This window comes from Phyllopteryx taeniolatus, chromosome 1, assembly GCF_024500385.1.
Source record: "Phyllopteryx taeniolatus isolate TA_2022b chromosome 1, UOR_Ptae_1.2, whole genome shotgun sequence".
Lineage (NCBI taxonomy): Eukaryota > Metazoa > Chordata > Actinopteri > Syngnathiformes > Syngnathidae > Phyllopteryx > Phyllopteryx taeniolatus.
The window spans coordinates 29,092,340-29,116,281 of NC_084502.1; the positions used below are offsets into that span (position 1 = coordinate 29,092,340).

Below are 23,942 nucleotides of genomic sequence, written 5' to 3' on the forward strand. Positions count from 1 at the left end.
AGAGTCACTCTATAGAGGTCAAAATAGCCAAAATATGGAACTTTTTTTCCATCCATGAATCAAATACTGTGACCTTTGGGGGAAAAAATGAAACAGGCATGAAAAGCTGAAGCAGCCATGGGGCAAGGCATGATTGTCACGTTCACCCTAGTGTGTCAGTCAGTGGCTTTATTACTGATATCACTTGGATCAAAAGTAATACCAATAAACAGAGGTGGCAAATGTACTTACATTCTGTTCTTACTGTATGTGGTAGTATAGATAGTTGTGGAAAAAAGAAGTAGAAGTACTGATTCAACTCATTTGATAAAAGTAAAAAAGTACACCCTCTGAAATGTGCTTAAGTACAAAATTAAAAATGAGGTTTAACTATGTTATATAATAACTAGCTATCTATGATAATAGCAATTCATCTATAACAGTAGCTAAAAGCTAGCTAATACCTAGATAACTAGCGTTGGCGAGGCTTTTTCACCTATATCTTAGCTAACGTGGTCATCTGATGTGAAAATGAATGGTGCAACGAACAATGTTTTCAACTGAACCTCTAAAACTATGAGAATGATTCCAGTGAAACTTAGCTGAGGTGCTAAGCTAAAAGTATGACACACAAAACCTAAAATACCGTTAACGGTCGGAAAATAGTTTTCTTAATGAACCCCAGTGGATACCTGAGCTTCTCAGTGTCCTCATTCAGCAAACAAAGTATTTATTGTGAGCGTGATCCTGATGATGTCAGGAGGATGTGAACATGTGATCAGCTGACCTTCTCTGTTAAACGCTGGATGATTCAGCAGCAGCAGCTGCACGGAGGTGAGTTTCCCCCTCTCTTTCCCATTTTCTTGATCAAAATTCATTAATTTCAATTTTAAATCATAAAGCATAACGTCACATCCTGGAAAGTTTGTTGGTTTTAATTACTTTTGATTTAGCCAACCTTTTATATTGGAGAATCCTGATGTCTTGAACTGGTATCATGATCCATCCGTACAGAGAGTTTTGAAGAATCTTCTGTTTAGATCGTTTGAAATTAGTTTCATAGTTCTTTAGATTTTTTTTTTTATTATATCTTTTTGCCATTATCTTCTCTGACCTTGAGTTTCTCCAGCTCTCAATGTTTCAGGGTTTTACCAAGCAACGTTTCAAAAACAATACAGTTGATCAAAAATGTATTGTTCCCGCAACACAATGTTTAATTTTAAGAAGAATATTACAGTGGACATGTTTCTTAAATCGTCAGGGAAGAAGTTACCTCATCATGGACCATAAACTGGATTTGTCTCGTCTGACCGACGAAGAAGCGAAACATGTCTGGGAGGTGATTCAACGTGACTTTAACCTGCGGAAGAACGAGGAAGATCGACTAGGGTGGGTCTGCTTGTCGATACTGTCAGATGGAAACGTATATTAACCAAAGACTTGTTACAATAGAATAAAATACCTTCTTTGTCATTGACTGTTGTAGATACAACTAACTTGGGTTGTATCACATACACAAATATATTCACGCAGGGGTGAGGTCTAGTCTAAAAATGCAATTTTCAGATAGTTATGTTGCAGGTCTTTGGACTGAAGTCATGCGACATGTTGTTGATGAGGAATCTGAGCGTGAAAGCTGCAGTACATCATGACAGTCACACGGAGAGGCCACAAAGACACTGTTGTGTCTCCACAGCACACTCAAACTCTCATCTGACCCGGGGCACACATGCTTGCAGTTTGGAGGTTTATAAAATTCGGTGACATTTCCATGGTTGTTCATGTTTGGGAACACACATGAAAACATTTTTATTTCCGATGATAACAGCCACAATTTCATTATCACAATCACAATTGCTATCATCACAAGCATAACTCGATTTTCAGGGGCACAAATAGATTATTACTATCATAATTAGATTTACAAGACTGCACATCAGAATCTCATTTGTGAAGAAGAAACTTGCGTGATATGAATGTGTATCATTAGTTCTTTCAATTTTCAAATGACAATTGGAAATCAAGAAATGAAAATGTGACTCATTATTTTATTATTTGTTTTTTGACCTAACACCACAAACTTCTCAGGACATTAAATCGATCACAACTGGACTGCTCAGGTTGTTGTAAAGATGTGCCTCTAAAAAACACGACACAGCGACTTTTGGCTTATGGTGCCTCCATGACCATTGTTATAACATGAATGGAATATTATCAAGGGTGAGTCTGAGTCCACCCAAAAAACTGTCATTGGTTGGCAGAGGTCTTTTTCCACTGGATCTTAAAGTCCCTGTAAAGAGACAATAAATGTCTTGTAAATTTGACACAGCACAGATAAGAGTATTGTTAAAAACCCTGCCAAATTTAAATGATCCCCCCAAAAATCCCAAAGTATATAGAATGAGGCTTCAAAATCATGAAACATCAAGGTGTATTTTTCCATTCTCAAATGCTGTGGGCGTGTTCGCAGAATGTCTGAAACCATGGTCCGCTAAAAAATGGATGCGACTTCGCTTAGCATCTTTCAAACGCCTAAACATCCCTACATGTTTGAGCCATGAAAATACAGTGAGTACGGAAAGTATTCAGACCCGCTTAAAATTTTCACTCTTTGTTATATTGCAGCCATTTGCTAAAATCATTTAAGTTCATTTTTTCCTCATTAATGTACACACAGCACCCCATATTGACAGAAAAAAAACATTATTGTTGACATTTTTGCAGATTTATTAAAAAAGAAAAACTGAAATATCACACAGCCATAAGCCTTCAGACCCTTTGCTCAGTATTTAGTAGAAGTACCCATTTTCCATTTTCTGCACCACTTCATCCCCACCAGGGTCGCGGGCGTGCAGCAGCCTATCCCTGCTATCTTCGGGCGAGAGGTGGGGTACACCTTGAACTGGTCGCCAGCCAATCGCAGGGCACATCTAAACAAACAACCATTCGCGCACACATTCACACCTAAGGGCAATTTAGAGTCTTCAATCAACCTAACATGCATGTTTTTGGGATGTGGGAGGAAACCGGCGCGCCCGGAGAAAACCCACGCAGGCACGGAGAGAACATGCAAACTCCACACAGGCGGGCCCTGGACCCGAACCCCGGTCCTCAGAACTGTGAGGCAGATGTAGAAGCACCCTTTTGAGCTAATACAGCCATGAGTCTTTTTGGGAATGATGCTTTTCACACCTGGATTTGAGGATCCTCTGCCATTCCTCCTTGCAGATCCACTCCAGTTCTGTCAGGTTGGATGGTGAATGTTGGTGGACAGCCATTTTCAGGTCTTTCCAGAGATGCTCAATTGGGTTTAAGTCGGGGCTCTGACTGGGCCATTCAAGAACAGTCACGAAGTTGTTCTGAAGCCATCATCCATCCATCCATTTTCTGAGCCGCTTATCCTCACAAGGGTCGCGGGAGTGCTGGAGCCTATCCCAGCTATCATCGGGCAGGAGGCGGGGTACACCCTGAACTGGTTGCCAGCCAATCGCAGGGCACATATAAACAAACAACCATTCACACTCACATTCACACTACGGGCAATTTAGAGTCTTCAATTAAACTACCAATTAAGATGTGGGAGGAAACCGGAGTGCCCTTAGAAAACCCACGCAGGCATGGGGAGAACATGCAAACGCCACTCAGGCGGGGTCGGGGATTGAACCCCGGACCTCAGAACTGTGAGGCAGATGTAGAAGCACTCTTTTGAGCTAATACAGCCATGAGTCTTTTTGGGAATGATGCAACAAGTTTTTCACACCTGGATTTGAGGATCCTCTGCCATTCCTCCTTGCCTCTCAGGACCTGAAGTGGGCGACCAACATCGCCGTCCTCAAAAAGGCCCAGCAGATGATGTACTTCCTGCGGCTTCTGAGAAAGCATGGCCTTCCACAGGAGCTGCTGAGGCAGTTCTACACAGCGGTCATCAAATCAGTACTGTGTTCTTCCATCACAGTCTGGTTTGGTGCTGCTACAAAAAAGGACAAACTCCGACTGCAACGGACAATCAAAACTGCTGAAAGGATTGTCGGTACCCCCCTACCCACCCTTGAGGACTTGCACGCTGCCAGAACTAAGACAAGAGCGTGCAAAATCCTCTGGGACCCTCCACATCACGGTCACCAGCTCTTCCAGCTCCTTCCCTCAGGTAGGCGCTACCGATCAATGCAATCTAGAACTAGCAGACATTCCAACAGCTTCTTCCCTCTTGCAATCAACTTCTTAAACACCTAACCTACAATTCCATTACAACATGCTGGCAATTTTTTGACTTGAGTTTGTTGTCACATTTCTGTCGGGCCAATTATATACTACTCGTGCACTCACTGTAGTAGTCTCGCCACGCTGCACTATTTGCATATCTATTGTTGACCAATTGGCCACTCATTCCAGAGTAGCATCTGCTCCATTTGCACACTGATTGAGGAGTATCTGCAACATTTGCACAATCAACATTGTCCCAGATTATCGCACTACTCGTCACTTTAAACCGCATACACTCCTTGAAGTCTCGGCGCCCTTTGCACAATGGTCATTGCACCGGACTATTGCAATATTAGTCATTCGAACTGCTCTAAGTGCTAGAGGACTCTGCATCTTTTGCACAATTGTCCATCCATCCATCCATTTTCTGAGCCGCTTCTCCTCAGTAGGGTCGCGGGCGTGCTGGAGCCTATCCCAGCTGTCATCGGGCAGGAGGCGGGGTACACCCTGAACTGGTTGCCAGCCAATCGCAGGGCACATCGAAACTAACAACCATTCGCACTCACAGTCATGCGTACGGGCAATTTAGAGTCTCCAATTAATGCATGTTTTTGGGATGTGGGAGGAAACCGGAGTGCCCGGAGAAAACCCACGCAGGCACGGGGAGAACATGCAAACTCCACACAGGCGGGGACGGGGATTGAACCCCGCACCTCAGAACTGTGAGGCTAACGCTCTAACCAGTCGGCCACCGTGCCGCCCACAATTGTCCAAAAAAAATAAAATTAAGTACCGGAATTACCAGACAACTAGCATCCCTTTATTCCTCAGTGACTGTTTTTTACTTTTTGTCAATGTCTTTATGTCACAAAAGTGTTCTCTGACAATTGACTGTCTGTTGTCGTACTAGAGCGGCTCCAACTTCCGGAGACAAATTCCTTGTGTCTTTTTTTGGACATACTTGGCAAATAAAGATGATTCTGATTCTGATTCAGATTCAGATCCACTCCAGTTCTGTCAGGTTGGATGGTGAACATTGGTGGACAGCCATTTTCAGGTCTTTCCAGAGATGCTCAATTGGGTTTAAGTCGGGGCTCTGATTGGGCCATTCAAGAACAGTCACGAAGTTGTTCTGAAGCCAATCCTTTGTTATTTTAGCTGTGTGCTTAGGGTCATTGTCTTGTTGGAAGGTAAACCTTCGGCCCAGTCTGATGTCCTGAGCACTCTGGATAAGGTTTTCGTCCAGGATATCCCTGTACTTGGCCGCATTCATCTTTCCTTCGATTGCAACCAGTCGTCCTGTCCCTGCAGCTGAAAAACACCCCCACAGCATGATGCTGCCGCCACCATGCTTCACTGTTGGGACTGTATTGGACAGGTGATGGCCATACATGCCACTTCGAATTAAGGCCAAAAAGTTATATCTTGGACTCATCAGACTAGAGATTCTTATTTCTCACCATCTTGGAGTCCTTCAAGTGTTTTTGTGTTATCCACTGAGGAGAAGCTTTCGTCGGGCCATTCTGCCATAAAGCCCCGACTGGTGGGGGGCTGCAGTGACGTTTGACTTTCTAGAATTTTCTCCCATCTCCCGACTGCATCTCTGAAGCTTAGCCACAGTGATCTTTGGGTTCTTCTTTACCTATCTCACCAAGGCTCTTCTCCCACAATTGCTCAGTTTTGCCGTATGGCCAGTTCTAGGAAGAGTTCTGGTCGTCCCAAACGTCTTCCATTTAAGGATTATGGAGGCCACTGTGCTCTTAGGACCTAATGTGCAGCAGAAATATTTTTGTAACCTTGGCCAGATCTGTGCCTTGCCACAATTCTGTCTCTGAGGTCTTCATATCCGCTGAAAGTCTCCAGCAGCTGGACTCTACCCACCGGGTCGTTGTGGGGCTTTCCAAGCCACGACAGGAGGTGCTAGCTGCCAGCTAGCTCGCTAGTTTAACGGGGCTCCTCTTGGTGGACGGACGGGCAGCGGGCTCATCTGTGACGTCACCTTCTCACTTGGTGTTGTGCTAGCCAGGATGTTGTGTCAGTTGTGCATGGCTGCGCACGTTATTTAACCTGTGGCTCACACTACATGACGAACATTTGAGCACATTCTTCCTTCTAATTACATACCCACAATGCTTTGCGCTCCAACACATGCCTACACATCCCTACATGTTTTACTCATGACAATATAACCGCTTAAAGCCTCTGGTGGCTGGAACATATCTCACCAGGTCATCTCTGGGCTTTTCATGCCGCAACAAAAGGCGCTAGCCAGCAGCTAGCTTGCGAGTTAACAGTTTTCCGGGGGCTTCTCTCGGCTGGCGGACGGGCAGCAGGCTTGTCTGCAGTGTCACCTCCTCGCATGGGAATTTATATAATGACACTGAGCTGTTCTGTAAATTGTGGCATCCAGGGAAGATACATTTTCGGGGTGTAGAAATAACTAGCTAGCTAACTGCACGCTGTAATTGTAGAATTAGGCGTAGTAATAATTAACAAAAAAATTTGGCTCCGTTCACATGGAAACGTGTATTGTTTAGACATCTTGTCTCCACGGAGCCTGCATTTTGGGAGCCCGAAGAGGCTAATTTTTTTAAAACTAGGTCCCAGAGTGGATAGATCTCAAAATGCTGCCCTTGCGTTGCTGCCCATCTTTCCTGAGATGACGACGTGGTTGTCCCAGTTCTCGTGTGACCATGCCCGTCCACCACTACCATTACAACAAAAATGGTGGCTTACCTTGTCAGTGATCTGGTGCTTTCGCTCCAAAACAGAAGTTGCAGCTCATCGTCAGTCCATACAAATTTCTCCTTTCTTGTTTTTGTGAGTATGTTTAATACCATATAGCACAAGCTCTTTTATTTTCTACATTTAATTACTTCCTGTGGCAGCATTACAGCACCACTTCACACCTGGCATACATACTACAGCGTTTCAGCGTCTTCATGCGGACACACATTTCTTAAAACCATTTCGTGTGCATGGGTAACTTTTTAAAAACAAATAAGAAAAAGATTGGCTCTGTTTCCATGTGGATGGGGCTTCAGCATCCTGAGACTGCAATGACCATAATACAGGCATGTAACACCACAAATTAAAAGAAGATATTTTTTTTTACTTCTCGTTTTTAGGGTCAGATCAAAACCACAAAATTGAAAAATGTGCCACTGAACTAATATTTACCGAGTTGTGTTTATGTTACCTCGAGGTTTGGTAAGGAACATTAGTAAAGATATCTATGTACTGTATATGTGGTGGCTAACAAGCTCACCTATCTTTAATAATGCTCATTACCAAACTTCTGGATCACGCAGACTCAGCCTAGCCTAATAGTATAACTGCCCAAGTCCTTTTTTAACTTACTGTCACAATATTAATAAATACAAATTTGAAAAAATACCAATGTGGTTGCTAATGTTATTATTATTATTATTTTTAAGTTTGTGGAGATTCTCAGGCATCCTGGTGATGGTAATGCACAAAGGTTGAATTAAGGGAACTGGACTCTCCTTGTTTGTTGATTTTGATTGATTGTTCCCAAAATGTTATAAAATGACTTAGGCAATTATACTATTAGGATAACGAAATATTAAAATCAAACTCAGTCATGTGGCCAGTTTTTCAATTTTTTTTATTTGAATCTGAAATTCAATTTTGAGAAATTGTTACATTCTCAATTTTTGTGTCCCTTTTTTCTCTTTTTAAAAAAAAAATTATTTTCCCTTGCCAATTCAAAATGGAAAGAACGAATGACATACAGATACAGTTACATACAGTATTATGCTCTAAGTTTGTGTACTTTCTGCTGGGCTGGTTGGCACCCAACAAACAAATTCTTTATTCAATCCCGGGTCAAATGAGCTGCAGTCAAAGTGTTTGCTGAGAACGGTCAGCAAGTGTACATGCTAATTTATGCAAGTAATTCACTGAACGAAAACCTCACACTGAACTAATAAGCTGCTGTTGTTTCACAGAAAATTGAAGGACTCCATCCAGAAGGAAGACACCAAGCGTGAGCTGCTGGGCTCATCGAACAACTTGGCCGACTCGTTGTGTATCCGCTGCCTGCAGCCCTTTAAGTTCCTGGTGAACAGCAAGCGGCAGTGCCTGGACTGCCGCATGTTTATCTGCAAGTCATGCAGCCGCTACAACAAGAAGGAGCACGGCTGGGTGTGTGACAACTGCCGCATGACCAGGTGAGCTATGCGTGCGTACATTTCCTGTACAGCTCAGTTCTACCACACTCAATGGGGTGTTCGCTCCTGCAGGGTTCTGAAGATCGGCACCCTGGGGTGGTACCATGACAACATCCGCAACCGTTTTAAGCGCTTCGGCAGTGCCAAAGTGATGAGGTCACTATACAAGAGGTTGAATGGAGACGGTGAGCACAGAGTGTGTGCAGTCGTTAGTGCCTTGAGATGCGAGTTTAAATCGTTCTGTGACCACGTAATTCAAAACACTCATCTCCTTTTGTAATGTTTTTAATAAGGAAACGAGCACTCGATAATATTGTACTTTATAGACAAGATAAGACAAACAGTAATAATATTTATACGTCATAATTTAATACCTCAATTCAATTCGTTGTGGTGCTCCTTCTGGTGTGCCACCAAGAGGCAGTATAATATAGTTTGTTTTTATATATATAATAATAGTAATAATAATAGTTATACTTTAGCAGCTTCAATGATATTAGGCATTTTTCACAGAGGATAAAGAATATATGCCTATGAGTGTTGTAGGTTTGTCTGTCTACATGTGTTTTTTCACCATTTGTGTTAAAATATCCATCGTTTAAAGAGTTCTAACACTGCAACAATTGATGCTAAGCGATACTTAGCCCATCAAGTACATTTTCCATCCAGTCATCCATTTTCAGCACCGCTGATCCTCACTAGGGTCGCGGGTGTGCTGAAGCCTATCCCAACTATCTTCAGGCGAGAGGCGGGATACACCCTGAACTGGGCGCCAATCGCAGGGCACAAGAAACAAACAACCATTTGCACTCTAATTCACACCTACGGGAAATTTTGAGTCTTCAATCAACCTACCACGCATGTTTTTGGGATGTGGGAGGAAACCGGAGTACCCGGAGAAAACCCACGCAGGCACAGGGAGAACATACAAACTCTACACAGGCGGGGCCAGGATTTGAACCCCGGTCCTAAGAGCTGTGAGGCCGATGTGCTAACCAGTCGTCCACCATGCCGCCCGTGACATTTTCAATTATGTGTTAATATTAAGCTAGCAGAGGCATTCATAACGGAAAGTTGTTTGGTTGTTTTAAATACACGATGTGTAATTCTTTTTGTTGTATGTTTAGTTAGACAGTAAACTTCAACTGGGAGTGGCATCAAACAGCTTGAAGCCTCTTTTTTGAAGAATTGGTCACTGTCTGGCAAACTGCTACTTCAAATCTCAAACAACTCATAAGTCAGATCACTCGTATCTCAAGAAACGCTGTATTTTAAGAATACTGTTCAACAATCAGGATTGTTGACACAAATTTGGCCAATCAATTGGTAGCATGGTGGATTGATTGGAGAGATTGATTACATCTGCTTGACTGCTTCACAGTTGAGAGGTTCTGGGTTCAAAAGTCAGCTCCAGCCCTGCTGTGTGGAATGTGCACGCTCTCCCCGTTCTTGTGTGGGTTTTCTGTATCATCAAAATGCCTGAGTACTCCAGCTTCCCCCAACATTAAAAAAAATGCATGTTAGGTTCATTGATGACTTTAAATGGGCCATATGTGTTAGTGTGAATGGTTATTTTTCTATACGTGCCCTGCGATTGGCTCGCGACCAGTCCAGGCTGTACCCCATCTCTTGCCCGGAGTCACCCTGAGGATAAGCGATATAGAAAATGAATGGGTGTTGCCTTCGTCCACAATCTTTTCCCACAAATAACAATCAAATCATTATGCGTTTATTGAAATTATTGGTTCTCATTTAAAAAATAGCACAGTATATTAAATTGTAATTCTTAATGTGAATGCTTTCCAAGCACCGTATGCTAACAACTAATACAGTATTTCTTGTTACAGGTGGCCGAGATGATGACACTCAGAGCATGCCCGATGTCCGCAACAGTGAGTCTTTAAAATACGTACAGTATAATTCCAACAATAACACCAACATAAACTCTAATGTCACATTAATTGGGTACACACCAATTTTTAACATCGTAACAGATTTATAAAATGTGGGAGAGCCCACACATGACTTGGAAAAAAATCGTCATGTGTGTACTTACCACTCTTACCATGCGTAGTGTTGTCGAGATGACCAACATAGAACACCACACACGTAATCATAAATCCACTGACATTGGCAAGCCTCCTCCCCAAAACTGTATGAGCAGTATGTACTCATATTGAAAAAAAATGATAACAGAGTAGTGACAGGTGGTCATGGCACCCTGTGCAATCCCCAACACACACACACACACACACACACACACACACACATTCCCCCTCCCCCTCTGGGATAGGTCGGTCTCATGCAAATGCAGAGTACAGCTTTTACCATGAAGACCAGGGGTGAAGAGATGTTATAATCTTTATTTTATTTTAATTGTCATCCATAGAGAAAAACAGCAAATGTTCCAAATGTTTAGCAATGACCAGTTAACCTACTCTGATTTCATTTGCTGTATAATCCAACTCTGGTAGAACCTTGACCTAAAATGTAAATTGTTGTTGCAGACCACTACAACACTAACGATGAGGATCAAGGAGAAATTGAGGCACAGCGATACAAATCGGTAAAAAAAGAGGGAACATATTTCTTAAAAAAGCAAAAAAAAAAAAAAAAAAAAAAAAAAAAAAAAAAGCTTTTTTAACACAAATTATCTTTCAGATGCGTAAAAATAAACGCCTGCTGTCAGTTCATCCATTTGACTTTGACTCAGAGGACAATTTCACCTATTCAAGGCGCCCATCAGTGCAGGTAACATACACAAACGTACACTACCCATGGCAAAGGCACAAAAAACACACACAAAAGGCTAAGTTAGAGCAGGTAACACACACACACACACGAGTTAGAGCAGGTTACATGCACAACTAGGTGTAGGTTGCACATAGAGGACAGGTAACGTACAGCAGGTAACGCACAAGCAAAAGAGTGTGGGTAATGCCAACACATGCACGCTCAGATGATGACCTCTTCAATGTGATTTCTGACAACCAACTCAATTAAGCAAAATTTTTGTGGCTGTAAGAATAACAGTAAAATGTCAGAAGGCCTCACCATCAAAATCACAATTGTTTGTGGGTCATTTCAGAACTGGAGGACAGTTTAGGCAACATTTTGTTTTATTTACCATTTATTTTATATATATATATATTTTTGTTTGACATGAGATAACTGCGCTGGACACCATTCGAATAGTCTCGCCAGATGATCTGGTCCTCTTCTGGAATCTGTTTCATCTGCCCACACAGTATGGATATAAGAGATATTTTCTCTAGTCGGAAACCCTAAACAACTGCACACTATAAAACTCAGCATCTTGTCACTTCAGCTATTAAAAAAGTGTTTCTCTCAGACCCAGCATCTCTTTGCAGAGTGGAACTACTTGCAAATGACATTGCAGGGAAGGTTCTGGAAACCTTGGAAAAGTAACAGTATGTCTATTGCTGTGGGCAAATCAACTGATTGAACAGACATGGCCCAGCTGAAGTGTAATGCTAAAATGAATTTCTTTTTCTGTCATATTTAATTTTCTATTTTAAAAGACACTCACTGAAGTCTGTATGGTGGTTCAGACTCAGAAGTCTGATACGTATAGTGGTTCTTGTAGCATCAAACCTTTATGTAGTCTTGTTTTTGGTTGTGCACATGTATTTGACAATACATTTAAATGGGTTGTAAATCTAGCTTTTTAATCTTTCTATAATAACATTAAACATAACTATCCAACATCAAACGTGTGGCTAGTGAAAATGCTGAGTGGCTGGTAACTCTGGGAAGCCACGAGCTACAGTGGCTGGTGAGCAAAAAAGTTCATGTCAAGCCCTGATCGGGGCAAATGCAAGCAGACAGACATGCGAGCTCAGGGCATCCTCGCCCTTAGGGCAAGAATACCAAATGCTAAGGGTGCAGTGGGTTCTTGGGGGTGCCCATAAAAATTATGTAACAATTCACATTCAACATAGAGTAAATATATTAAAACATATTATTACTATTAACTCTTAATTTCAAGTCAAAATGTTTCAACTTTAAGGAAAAGAAAATGCGTACATTTAAATGAATATAAACAATTAATAAAATAAGCCAAGAGGTTCCATGTGAAGTAGTTTGAAATCAGCTTTCCTACCCAGAGCATTAAAGCGATGCTCCCAGGTACTGAAGAGAGCAACTCGGATGTAATCAAACACCTCTACCAAGTACAGAATGGGGCAAAAAGGTACTTTTGCAATGGAACACATTGTCCAGGACAGAATCATTCACACGAGCCCGAACAGTAAGGCTCTGTTTTTAGATCAAGAGAAGCTGCGTTTGCTGTGATGGCTGAGTTGAGCACGCAACGTGTTGGGATTGCTTGCAGTGCATTTCTAAACGTATGATGTCAGTTGCACTTAAGACTAAAATAATTCCATCATAGAATACTTAATCTGAATGAATCAAATTTTCTGTAAAATATTTATATTGAAGGGCAATAAGAACATTGATATATGCTAATAATTTAATGTTAAAAAAACAGCGATGGCTTTACATATATTTACTGTGGAGAAATGTGAAACACAAGTTACTTTAAGGCTGGTCCTCGATGTTATAGTAATTACAAATGGGTGTTATGTTGTGTTATGTTACTAGCTACAGTTATTTAAAATAGGATATTTTCCCAAAAGTTTAATCTGGCATGGTGGACGACTGGTTAGAGCGTCTGCCTCACAGTTCTGAGGACCAGTTTTCAAATCCCGGCTCCGCCTGTGTGGAGTTTGCATGTTCTCCCCGTGCCTGCGTGGGTTTTCTCCGGGCACTCCGGTTTCCTCCCACATCCCAAAAACATGCGTGATAGGTTAATTGACAACTCTAAATTGCCCCAAGGTGTGAATGCGAGTGCGAATGGTTGTTTGTTTATATGTGCTCTGCGATTGGCTGCCAACCAGTTCAGGGTGTACCCCACCTCTCGCCCGAAGATAGCTGAGATAGGCTCCAGCACGCCCGCAACCCCAGTGAGGAGAAGCTGCTCAGAAAATGGATGGATGTTATAAACTCAAGACAGTAGTAAAAACAAAAACAAAAAACACAATTTGATTTCTTTCGTAAAGATACGTAAATTGCCGATTTGGGAGGCACATATAAAATGGTGGATGACAGATCCATTTCAACAGTGGGCATCCAACCCTCTTAATCATTGCAGAAATACATTCAGTGAATGCATTATTATTATTATGATCATCATTATTATATGTGTTAAATCATCCCACGTACTGGCCAGCCCGCAAATACAAAAAGTAACTCCCTAGTTTTAAGTACTTGTAATATTTCTGAACTATAATTCTTACAACAAATGAACATGAGAAGAAAGTGTATTGCATGGAGTTTTATTTAAAATTCGATATGGGTGCCAGCATTAGCCACCAGTTTCTCAAGCCGCCTGGGAACCGCATTAACAGATTTCACAAGGAACTCTCGTATTCTATTCTATTCGCTTTGCTGACACAATCCATTACTGCTGAAAAAAGTGGAAAAATATGAAAAATAGAAGAGAGGACATACCTTGGTTCAACCCATGGTCAGAGCAATTAGCTTGATAGCTTGAATGAATGTCTCACTTTTTTTGTCTTCCTCTAGCTGGCTAAAAAGGAACAGTGTTGTGTCTACTGTATATTGAGAGTCTCAAGCCCAGAGCATACTGTATATAGTCTACTACTGCTTTAAATGCCTTCTATTTAAAACATGTTTCAGCAGTTACAAGGAAGATATTTTTACAATTCATAGCAAAAAATTATATAAAAAACTGAAGATGGTCATCATGTGGGAGGGACCAGAGAAACATACCATTTTAGGGAGTGCTCAAGATCTATTTTGGTATTTTTAATAATATTAGGAATCATTTTTACTACAGCTAGAGATACATTTTGTCTCTGGGCAACTGCAATTTACACAAGTGCTTGTTTCTATGTGACATCTCAGCAAATTCAGGAGGATCGAGCATACAAGAATGATGGAGAATACGAATCCCTGCAGCGAATGAATCGCAGGAGAAGTCTGGATCGTTACGCGATGAGAACTGGTGCAACAAACTCCTACATACACATGTGCATAATGGAAGGGTTTACCTGTTTTACCAGATGATTAAGGTTTTTTTTCTGCTCCAGATGATTATGGTGAGAATCGTATGGTTCGGACTCGATCTTTGTCCAAGATCAGCTCGATGGCTCGTCAGCAGTACATCGACACATCTGATGAGGAAGAGTGTCAGAAGTTTCCTCCAATGTATCAGCCACCCCACCACCGCCGCCGCAACAGCCGGGCCTCATCTCAGGAGAACCTGGGCCAAACCCCTCCAGTAAGACAATCACTATGCTGCTCATAAACGCCAAACAAAACAAAAGAAAAACATCTGAGATCAACAGAGCGCACAAGGAATAGGTTTTGGGTTAGAATCTTGGCTCAGGACCACATGTGCGGCTTTTGCCCTGTGCTTGTGAAGGTTTTCTTCTTCCTACTTTCCAGAAACATGCATGTTAGGTTCATTAAAGACTAAATTGTTAAGAGAGCTGGGTTACGGAAGTTCAGATAACAGACTCTGTTTGTCTGCGATTGGCTGGCAATCAGTTCAGGGTGTACCCGCCTCCTGCCCGATGATAGCTGGGATAGGCTCCAGCATGCCCGCGACCCTAGTGAGGAGAAGCGGCTCAGAAAATGCATGGATGGACTCTGTTTGTCTGCAGATGGGCTAGAATGGACAGTTGAGTTATTTTCATCACAAAGCTGACGGTGTGCGGTTTGATACGGTTTATTGACTAATGGCTCTTTGTGGTGTGCTGAAAGGGAGACCAAGCTTCACACTACAATGGGATCAACAACAACAAAAATTCAATGGGAGAAATGTTTATTTCATTTAAAGTACATATACAACTATAGATATAAACATGTTTCCCTAGCCTTGTGTTTCCCATGATGCAACTAGGTGGTGATGTTATTTTTGTTTGTTTGGACTCGGTAGATAAATGAGTTGAACAAACGCATGTCTGCCATCGAGGGTCTGCTGAATCGTTTGGAGGAGAAGATGTCACCTGCCGATAAGGTGACACAGGATGTCTGCCTTCAAAAATTGTGGCTCCTGTCCTCAGCCGAAGTTACTCTAACTTGAATCTTCTTTCCAAACCCTTCAACCGATATACAGTATCCGCTGTCCCTCCTCTGTCCAACATCACAATCTGACCTCTCTAGCTTTAGCTCCAAACCTTCCAGTCAGTCCTATCCCTCTGGTGAGCTCATTCTTGATTCCGTCCATCCTGGCCATTCCCAAAGAGAATCTCAGCATCTTCACCTGCCACCTCCAGCTCTGTCTCCTGTCTTCTGATCATTGCTACTGTCACCAAACCATACAACATGGCTGGTTTCGCTACTGTCCTATAAACCTTCCCTTTCACTTTGGTTGGTGCTTTTCTGTCACAGATCAATCCTGACACTTTCCTCCATGCGATCTATCCTGCCAGCTCTCTTCCAACCTCTGAATAGTAGATCCAAAGTACTTTAACTCCTGTACCTTCTCCATCTCTCCTACTCCCATCTCCCTGCGACGACCTTCCTTCCTCCCCTCTCTAGTGCATACCTCCACTTTTTTAAGGTTCTCTTTTTCACTTCTCCATCAATTATTGTTATTTCCATTTGAATATGAGTGTGAAATTCATAAGCAATGTTTGGCAGGCGTCTGGGTCATCAGGACAGAACGAGGAAGAGAAGTTGATGAAGAAGTTGACCGAGCTCGCAGGGAACCTAGGCAACAAACGCTTGTCATCAGATGACGAGGCGGACAAGAAGACCTTTTCGGGAGGAAAAAGTATCGGTGGCAGCAGGGCAGTGGCCACCCTGGACTCTATGAAGGATCTGAGCTCATCCAGCGATGACGTCCCAAGTGAAGCACAGAAGGTAAGGTGACCATGCTGCTTTCATTGCAGGGCAGGGTGAGAGGAGACAGGAAATGGGAAGCTGGATGGAAGGTTAAAGGAAGAGATCTTCCAACAGAGAAATTTGGACATATTTGTCAAACATCAAGCTTTCTGTGTGTCAGCTCATTTCCATTCTGCTTTTGCTTGTCCCTATAACAGAATCTAAGTGCCTTTATATCCTAACACAGTATTTTCTAAAAACAATCTCAGTCTATCAAATTAACTTCTGTTTGTTTTTTAACATGAGCTTTGCTTTTCACCATATTGGTCAGTAAATCAGGAAATGATTGTCAGCGATCAATCTATAGTAATATTTTACCATTCGCAATTTAATGATGGCTTTTGGATACTTGTGTACCAGCCATAACAAAAACGTTCTTCATTTGCAAAGAAAACCAGATAATCCAAGAGAGTCCAAATACATTTAAAAAAAAAAAAAAAAACTTTTTTTTTTTTTTTTTAAGGCAAAAATACGAAAAACACAAATTTCTGCTTGGGAGTCAGGAAGGGCGGCAGAGTGGCCGACTGGTTAGAGCATCAGCCTCACAGTTCTGAGGGGTTGGGTTCAATGCCTGGCCCCGCCCGTGTGGAGTTTGCATGTTCTCCCCGTGCCTGCGTGGGTTTTCTCCGGGCACTCCGGTTTCCTCCCACATCCCAAAAACATGCATTAATTGGAGACTCTAAATTTCCCGTAGGTGTGAATGTGAGTGCGGATGGTTGTTTGTTTGTATGTGCCCTGTGATTGGCTGGCAACCAGTTCAGGGTGTGCCCCGCCTCCTGCCCGATGACAGCTGGGATAGGCTCCAGCACGCCCGCGACCCTAGTGAGGAGAAGCGGCTCAGAAAATGGATGGATGGATGGATGTATGGAGTCAGGAAGTTAATGTTTCTGGGAGTGAGGTTGACGAGAGTTGAGAAGGTGCATGTGGTGAAGGAGTTGCTAAACGGGAAGGTGAAGCTCTCAATTTAGCCAACAAACACTTGTAAACGTTGGTCATGGGATTTTATATCAAAATAAAGCGGCCTCATGAGTTGAGGAGCTTCCACTAGACCCGAGGCTGCTTTGAACTGAGACGACGACATTGAGGTGGTACCAATTTGACGCAGGCATCCTTATCAGATAAAGGGAGGAGGTTTAGTGATGCATTCAGGCTGGTAGTGCTGTGCAGGTTTGGTGTTGTCCTCCTAACATCTATCCCTCTACATGACTTTCAGAGATCGACCGCCGCCGCCCTCTGTGACCTCACCACTGAGGCCCTGAGAACCATTAATGCTACAGAAAATGCGATGATTGAGTTCGGCCTGTCAGAGCCGGTCGACAGAACCCACATGTTAGGGACTGATGCTAAACAAGCCGATGAGGCGTTCAGGCAACTTGAGGAAAATGTAAGCCTCCAGCAAATTGCACGCCTTCTTGCCTCTACCCATCCTTCTTCTTTGTGTGTGAAGGTCAAGATAAGTTATTTTAAATATTACTACAGTATTATTACTCGAAGTGACAAACATTATAAGGCAGGAATTCCTAATACAGTAGTGCCTTAAGATATGAGTTTAATTCATTCCGTGACCGCACTTGAAACTCAAAGCACTTGTATGTCAAATAAGCTTTTCCCATTGAAATGAATGGAAATGCCATTAATCTATTCCAGCCTCCCAAAAATTCTAAAATGTTTTTATGTTTTTTAATAGCAATCTGTAATATTCCACTTTCTTAAAACAGAGCAGTAACAAATAAACTGAATGTAAAGAATTAAACTGTGCATCGTGATTTAATGCTTCAATGTAGGTATGTAATAGTAATGTCACCATGTAACTGGCAAGTAAATGATTTGCAACTAAATATAAAGTCTTATTCACTTAATTCTATCTGTTCCGATACTTTTGCTCACCTAAAAACTGTGTTTCGTTACAAATAAATCTAAGTTGTGTATCAGATCCAGAAAAAGTACCTGGAAATAAAAGCTAAACTGGTGAGCTCGTGTATCTTATTTATCTTTTGATGTCAAACACACATTTTTCTAGTCTATGGCAAAAATAAAGGCTTGGACTCACTGTTCCAATATGTGTAAAAACACAACAAATAAAGTAGAAAATATAAAAAACTATGTCGACTATTATAAGAAAACTAACCAGTTGTGTTTGTAAAGGTAATATTTGGCTCTCAAGTTTTTACTAGCAGTACAAATGTTTTATGTTTGTAAGGCTGTGCATGTCTGTATATGTGTATCATGGCACTAAGACTAATACAGTAAGTCTTTTCCTTGTATCCCCATTTGCTTGTTTATTATATGTCCTCTCATCTAAATTAGTTGAGGTCGCTCTAAATGTCTAAATGCTCTAATGTCTCAACCAAGATTGAGGAGGAGTTCTACCTGGAGTTGGATTTCGAGATCAAAGATCAACTTTAGCGCTGCAGGATGACACAAATATTTGCTCAAAAACACATGTTACTCAAAATAATATCTGGAGTGGCTTTTGAAACACTGTGAAGTGGATTTCTCCATGCGGTGAAAATGAAAAAATATTGTATTTATTTACATATGTTCTTCGAGAACTAACTAGTATGACTAAACAGCTTGTTTGTTTGTGGTAATGGTAGCACTATGAGGTGCCTCTCACACACACCAAAAGAAAACTCTCTTACACACACAACAAAAAACTCACACATACCAAAACACTCTCACACATACCAAAAAAACTCTCAACCTCACCAAAAAAAACAAAATCACATTCTACAAAACTCTCACACATAGCAAATTAATACTCATGTCCACCAAAAAAACTCACACAACAAAAAACTCACACATATACCAAAACAATTCTCATACTCACCAAAAAAGTCACACTCACCAAAGAAAACTCTCACACCTAACTAAAAACTCTCACACTCACCGAAAAAACGGTCACACACACTTTTTGGCGTGTGTGAGTTTTTTGGTGTAGGTTTTTCTTTGTATTGTACATCTGAGAGGCAAATGTTATTTTATGTCTATATGGCACTCATGTGACGTGTGTGTGTGTCTCAGGTGTACATCGCCACCGGGCAGTCGTACGAACTGGAAACGAAGCTGCGGCGACTCGAGCAAAGTGCCAAAAATCGCTTCGGAGGGACAACAGATTCCGAGCTTTCCGAGCTGGAAGACGTGGTGGCGCTGACTGCTGCCAGGATGCAAAGTGCTGAAAGCGAAGTAGGCGGGGCCGCACACATCAACCAATCACAATTATTCTTGGACCGCCACATCATGTGTCTTAAGATGCAAGAAATTTCCATTGTTATGATAACTACAGAAATTATGAACAAGACACTGTTTTCTCTGCAGGTATCTGATATCGAAAGTAAGATTGCAGCTCTGAGAGCCGCAGGATCCAAGAAGAAGGTAATGAATAAATGAAATGTTTGTTTTTCTGGGTTGTCACGGAATTTAATTATTATTTTCAGTATAAACGCAAATTGCTTTTGTTTTAGGTTTCTGGATCACAGAGGAAAAAGTCTAGTCAAGAGCAAATTGCCAGTAAGGCTACTTTTTTTTTTTTTTCAATTTCAGGATTGTATAAATTTTTTGTTCGTGAAAGATTTTTTTTTTGTCTCCCCAGAATCTGAAAGAAATGGAGCTGCAAGGAAATCCAACATCTCTTGAACCAGGAAGTTTCTTCTGCTCAGTTAGGGCTCAAAGGTTTTAAAGCCTTTTTTTCCTCTCCTTGGTCTTTTCAAGGAACTCATTGAAATGAAATGATAAAAATATAAATGTTTAGCATATCCAGTATTTGCAACATTTAGAACCTTTAAATTGTTCAGATTATAATATGTTCCAGAATCAAAACTATAAGATGATTTAAAAATGTAAACACTTGCAGAGATTTATTGAAATGGGACTATGACTGTTGTTGATATGGCTGTTGTTGTGCCCATTGTTCTCTCGAAACCTTTAATCCTATTTTGTCTCGATATGCACCGTCTGTCCTTCTACTCTGTCTGTGCATTTCAATCTCTGTTGTAAATTAGGGCTATAAAAATAAAATTGACTTAAAAAGTGTTACATATTGATATTTATCTGTTTTCTACCTTGTTAAATTGTTGTTGAAATCATTAACACAATCTATGTCTTCACATATCATGAATTATTAATAATATGATTAAAAGTATTTTGAGCAAATTTGTTATTTCAGAAGTGTGTATCACTGGTAGCACTGTGGATTAATCAGTACCTAAGAAGTAGATCTTAGTTTCAAAAAGGTTGGTGACCCCTGCTCTAAATTGTTCATAGGTGCAAATGTGACTGTGAATTCTTGTTTCTCTATACAGTATGTGTCCTGGATTGGCTGGCGACCAGTCCAGGGTGCATCCCACCTCTCGTTTTAAATCAACTGGGACTTTCCTGTGTGGCGTTTACATTTTCTCCATGTGCCTATCTGAATTTTCTTCGTGTCCCGTCCCACATTCCAAAAACATGTTAGGTTAATTGAAGACTGAATTACCTATAGGTATGAACGGGAGCATTTGTCTCTATGTGCCCTGTGATTAGCTGGCAAGCGGTCCAGGTTTTAGCCTGGCTCTTGTCCAGTCAGATGGGATAGGCTGGAGCTCATCCTAACACCCCAATGAGGACAAGCGCGACAGAAAATGGATGGCTGGACAACATATGAGACTGTGTATTGACCCTCACAATCATTAGAGATTTTACATTTGCATCAAAAACCGAATCAATGTGTAAAGGATATCACCACATGGGCTCAGGAACACTTCAGAAAACCAATGTCACTAAATACAGTTCGGCGCTATATCCGAAAGTGCAACTTGAAACTCGACTATGCAAAGCAAAAGCCATTTATCAACAACACCCAGAAACGCCACCGACTTCTCTGGGCCTGAGCTCATCTAAGATGGACTGATGCAAAGTGGAAAAGTGTTCTGTGGTCCGACGAGTCCACATTTCAAATTGTTTTTGGAAATTGTGGACGTTGTGCGAAAGAGGAAAAGAACCACCCGAACTGTTATAGACACAAAGTTCAAAAGCCAGCATCTGTGATGGTATGGGGCTGTGTTAGTGCCAATGGCATGGGTAACTTTGACCATAAATGCTGAAAGGTACATACAGGTTTTGGAGACACGTATGCTGCCATCCAAGCAACGTCTTTTTCATGGACGGGGCAAGACAATGCCAAACCGCATTCTGCACGTGTTACAACAGCGTGGCTTCGTAGTAAAAGTGTGCAGGTACTAGACTGGCCTACCTGCAGTTCAGACCTGTCTCCCATTGAAAATGTGTGGCGCATTACGAAGCGTAAAATACGACAACGGAGACGCTTTGACTGTTGAAGCGCTGAAGCTGTACATCAAGCAAGAATGGGAAAGAATTCCACCTACAAAGCTTCAACCATTAGTATCCTCAGTTCCCAAACCTTTATTGAATGTTGTTAAAAGAAAAGGTGATGTAACACAGTGGTAAACATGACCCTGTCCCAGCTTTTTTGGAACGTGTTACAGACATAAAATTCTAAGTTAATGATGATTTGCTAAAAACAATAAAGTTTATCCATCCATCCATCCATTTTCTGAGCCGCTTCTCCTCACGAGGGTCGCGGGCGTGCTGGAGCTGTCATCGGGCAGGAGGCGGGGTATACCCCGAACTGGTTGCCAGCCAATCGCAGGGCACATACAAACAAACAACATTCGCACTCACATTCACACCTACGGGCAATTTAGAGTCTCCAATTAATGCATGTTTTTTGGGATGTGGGAGGAAACCGGAGTGCCCGGAGAAAACCCACGCAGGCACGGGGAGAACATACAAACTCCACACAGACGGGGCCGGGGATTGAACCCCGCAAGGCAAATAATAACTCTTTCTAGGCATGAAACCATACTGTTGCTCGCAAATACTCACTTCTGTCCTGAGTCTGGTCTCCACTACTCTTTCCCATAACTTCATTGTGTGGCTCATCAACTTTATCCCTCTATAATTCTCACAGCTCTGTTCTTGTTCTTAAAAATGGGCACCAGCACACTTTTCCTCCATTCGTTCAGGCATCTTCACACAAGCTAGAATTCTATTGAACAAGCTGGTCAGGTTCCACCACATGGTTCTCTGCTCTGCCTACGTCTTCTTAATCTTCCTCCCCACCACTAGAGTCATCTTACACACCACTATCCTATGCTGTCGAGCCACACTCTCCCCTACCACTACCTTACAGTCGGTAACTCCTTTAGATTACATCGTCTGCACAAGATATAATCCACATGCGTGCTTCTACCTCCACTCTTGTAGGTCACCGGGGGCGGACATTGTTAACGCGGGCCACAACCGGAATGGAATGAAATTCTTTTGATGAACGCTCATATTTGTTTTGCAAAATTTTAAGCCGGATGCCCTTGCTGACGCAACCCTCTGCATTTATCCGGGCTTGGGACCGGCCTACAGTTTGCACTGGCTTGTGCCCCCCATAGGGCTGCATTCTACAGATATTTGAACACAAATAGTGGAAAAACACATATAGACAGACACATCATAATATTTGCAATTACATTATTACATTATATTTTAATCATATTATTGCAGCTTAGTCACTGAGAGTAATGGCGACTTCTTCATTTGACTGTATTTTCCTGCCCCCGGTGGCCAAGGTGGGCACCTATGATGCACCAACTGTTTAATTCTTTAAATTCTATTTATTTATGTTATTACTCTATTTTTTTTATGTAAAGCATGATAAATACATATAAACAATATTTTAAAAAACATTACTTTTTTTGTTGGGAGGGAAGGCTGGAAAATGATTTATGGCACTTCCACTCTTGTCAAAGGCGAAAGATGATTAGAGAGCCGAAACACTTATCTTAAAGTCATCGTTGCTTGTCACTGTTGTCTCTATACTTTATTGTATTTATTTACTTATTTATTTATGTATTTTGCAGGTATCTGTTTTGAATTGTAGAAAATAAATGTTCAAAAAAGTCGTCAGAAAAATCAATACTCCAATAATGTAGGAATACGTGAAGAATTTACTTTTGTAGAGAAACGAAGCGTGAGTACTTGCTAATTTCCCACCCCTGCCTATAAAAGCCCCCCGGCCCCACCATTTGTTATCACACTGCGGATTCCGGAAGGTAAAGTGGGAAGCGGTGAGGCTGCCGTGCTGACGGTCCGGCGCCGTCCTTCAGATCACCTGTCGCCACCATGGAGCGTGTTTTGTTTTCCCGGAAGCAACTAGGCGGCTCGCAGGCTCACGGCGGATGTTGACAGAGGCGGATTAACGGGTTTTCGGGGCGGAGGAGGGACGACATTTGTGACGGAGCCGGTTTCAAGCATTTTGTGGTTCTGACACGGGGCTAACGTTAGCTTAGCCACGAAAGACTCCGGAGCTTCAATGAGACGTGGAGCCCGATAAAAGGTCTTGAAGCTGTTTGACGGTCAACGCGTCTGTCTAGTGTCGGTCGAGCCTGGGAACACAAGTGCGGTGTGTTCCAAAGACGAACGAACGGTTGGTACGTGGCTGGTGGGGAGATTTGTGGACTATGGGGACTCAAGGACCCGGCAGAAGGAGGCTGCCGAACCTGGAGAAGCTGACCGCAGAGGACGATGCTCTCAAACAGATCGCCCGGGAGGTGAGTTCGGACGGGGAAGAAGAAGAAGAAG

General features: G+C 42.0%; 2 protein-coding genes across 14 annotated transcripts in view; both read left to right on the forward strand.

The window, feature by feature from the left end:
• The first annotated feature begins 771 nt into the window (after window positions 1-771).
• Window positions 772-20,558, forward strand: mlpha (melanophilin a). Of its 4 annotated transcripts, none has more exons than XM_061786495.1 (16): window positions 772-813; window positions 1,241-1,368; window positions 8,154-8,375; window positions 8,448-8,560; window positions 10,223-10,267; window positions 10,883-10,941; window positions 11,037-11,126; window positions 14,325-14,424; window positions 14,510-14,700; window positions 15,361-15,441; window positions 16,068-16,289; window positions 17,524-17,694; window positions 19,335-19,496; window positions 19,629-19,685; window positions 19,775-19,820; window positions 19,903-20,553. In XM_061786495.1, exons 2-16 carry the CDS (start codon window positions 1,259-1,261, stop codon window positions 19,944-19,946), a joined length of 1,713 nt encoding a protein of 570 aa, XP_061642479.1. In that variant the 5' UTR covers window positions 772-813; window positions 1,241-1,258; the 3' UTR covers window positions 19,947-20,553. The 4 variants fall into 4 exon arrangements, with proteins under 4 accessions (XP_061642479.1, XP_061642497.1, XP_061642488.1 ...); XM_061786523.1 differs by lacking the exon at window positions 772-813 and adding an exon at window positions 3,781-4,126 and having other exon boundaries at window positions 19,903-20,552; XM_061786513.1 differs by lacking the exon at window positions 17,524-17,694 and having other exon boundaries at window positions 19,903-20,558.
• Window positions 20,559-23,412: 2,854 nt separating this feature from the next.
• Window positions 23,413-23,942, forward strand: part of lrrfip1b (leucine rich repeat (in FLII) interacting protein 1b) — a 33,129-nt gene continuing 32,599 nt past the window's right edge. For all 10 annotated transcript variants that reach the window (XR_009790346.1, XR_009790331.1, XR_009790343.1 and 7 more), the window contains exon 1: window positions 23,413-23,911. Coding sequence is in view for 2 of the 10 variants with exons in the window: in XM_061786551.1 (XP_061642535.1) it covers window positions 23,822-23,911 (90 nt within the window). In the remaining 8 variants the exon portion in view is untranslated. The remainder of the gene's footprint in view (window positions 23,912-23,942) is intronic.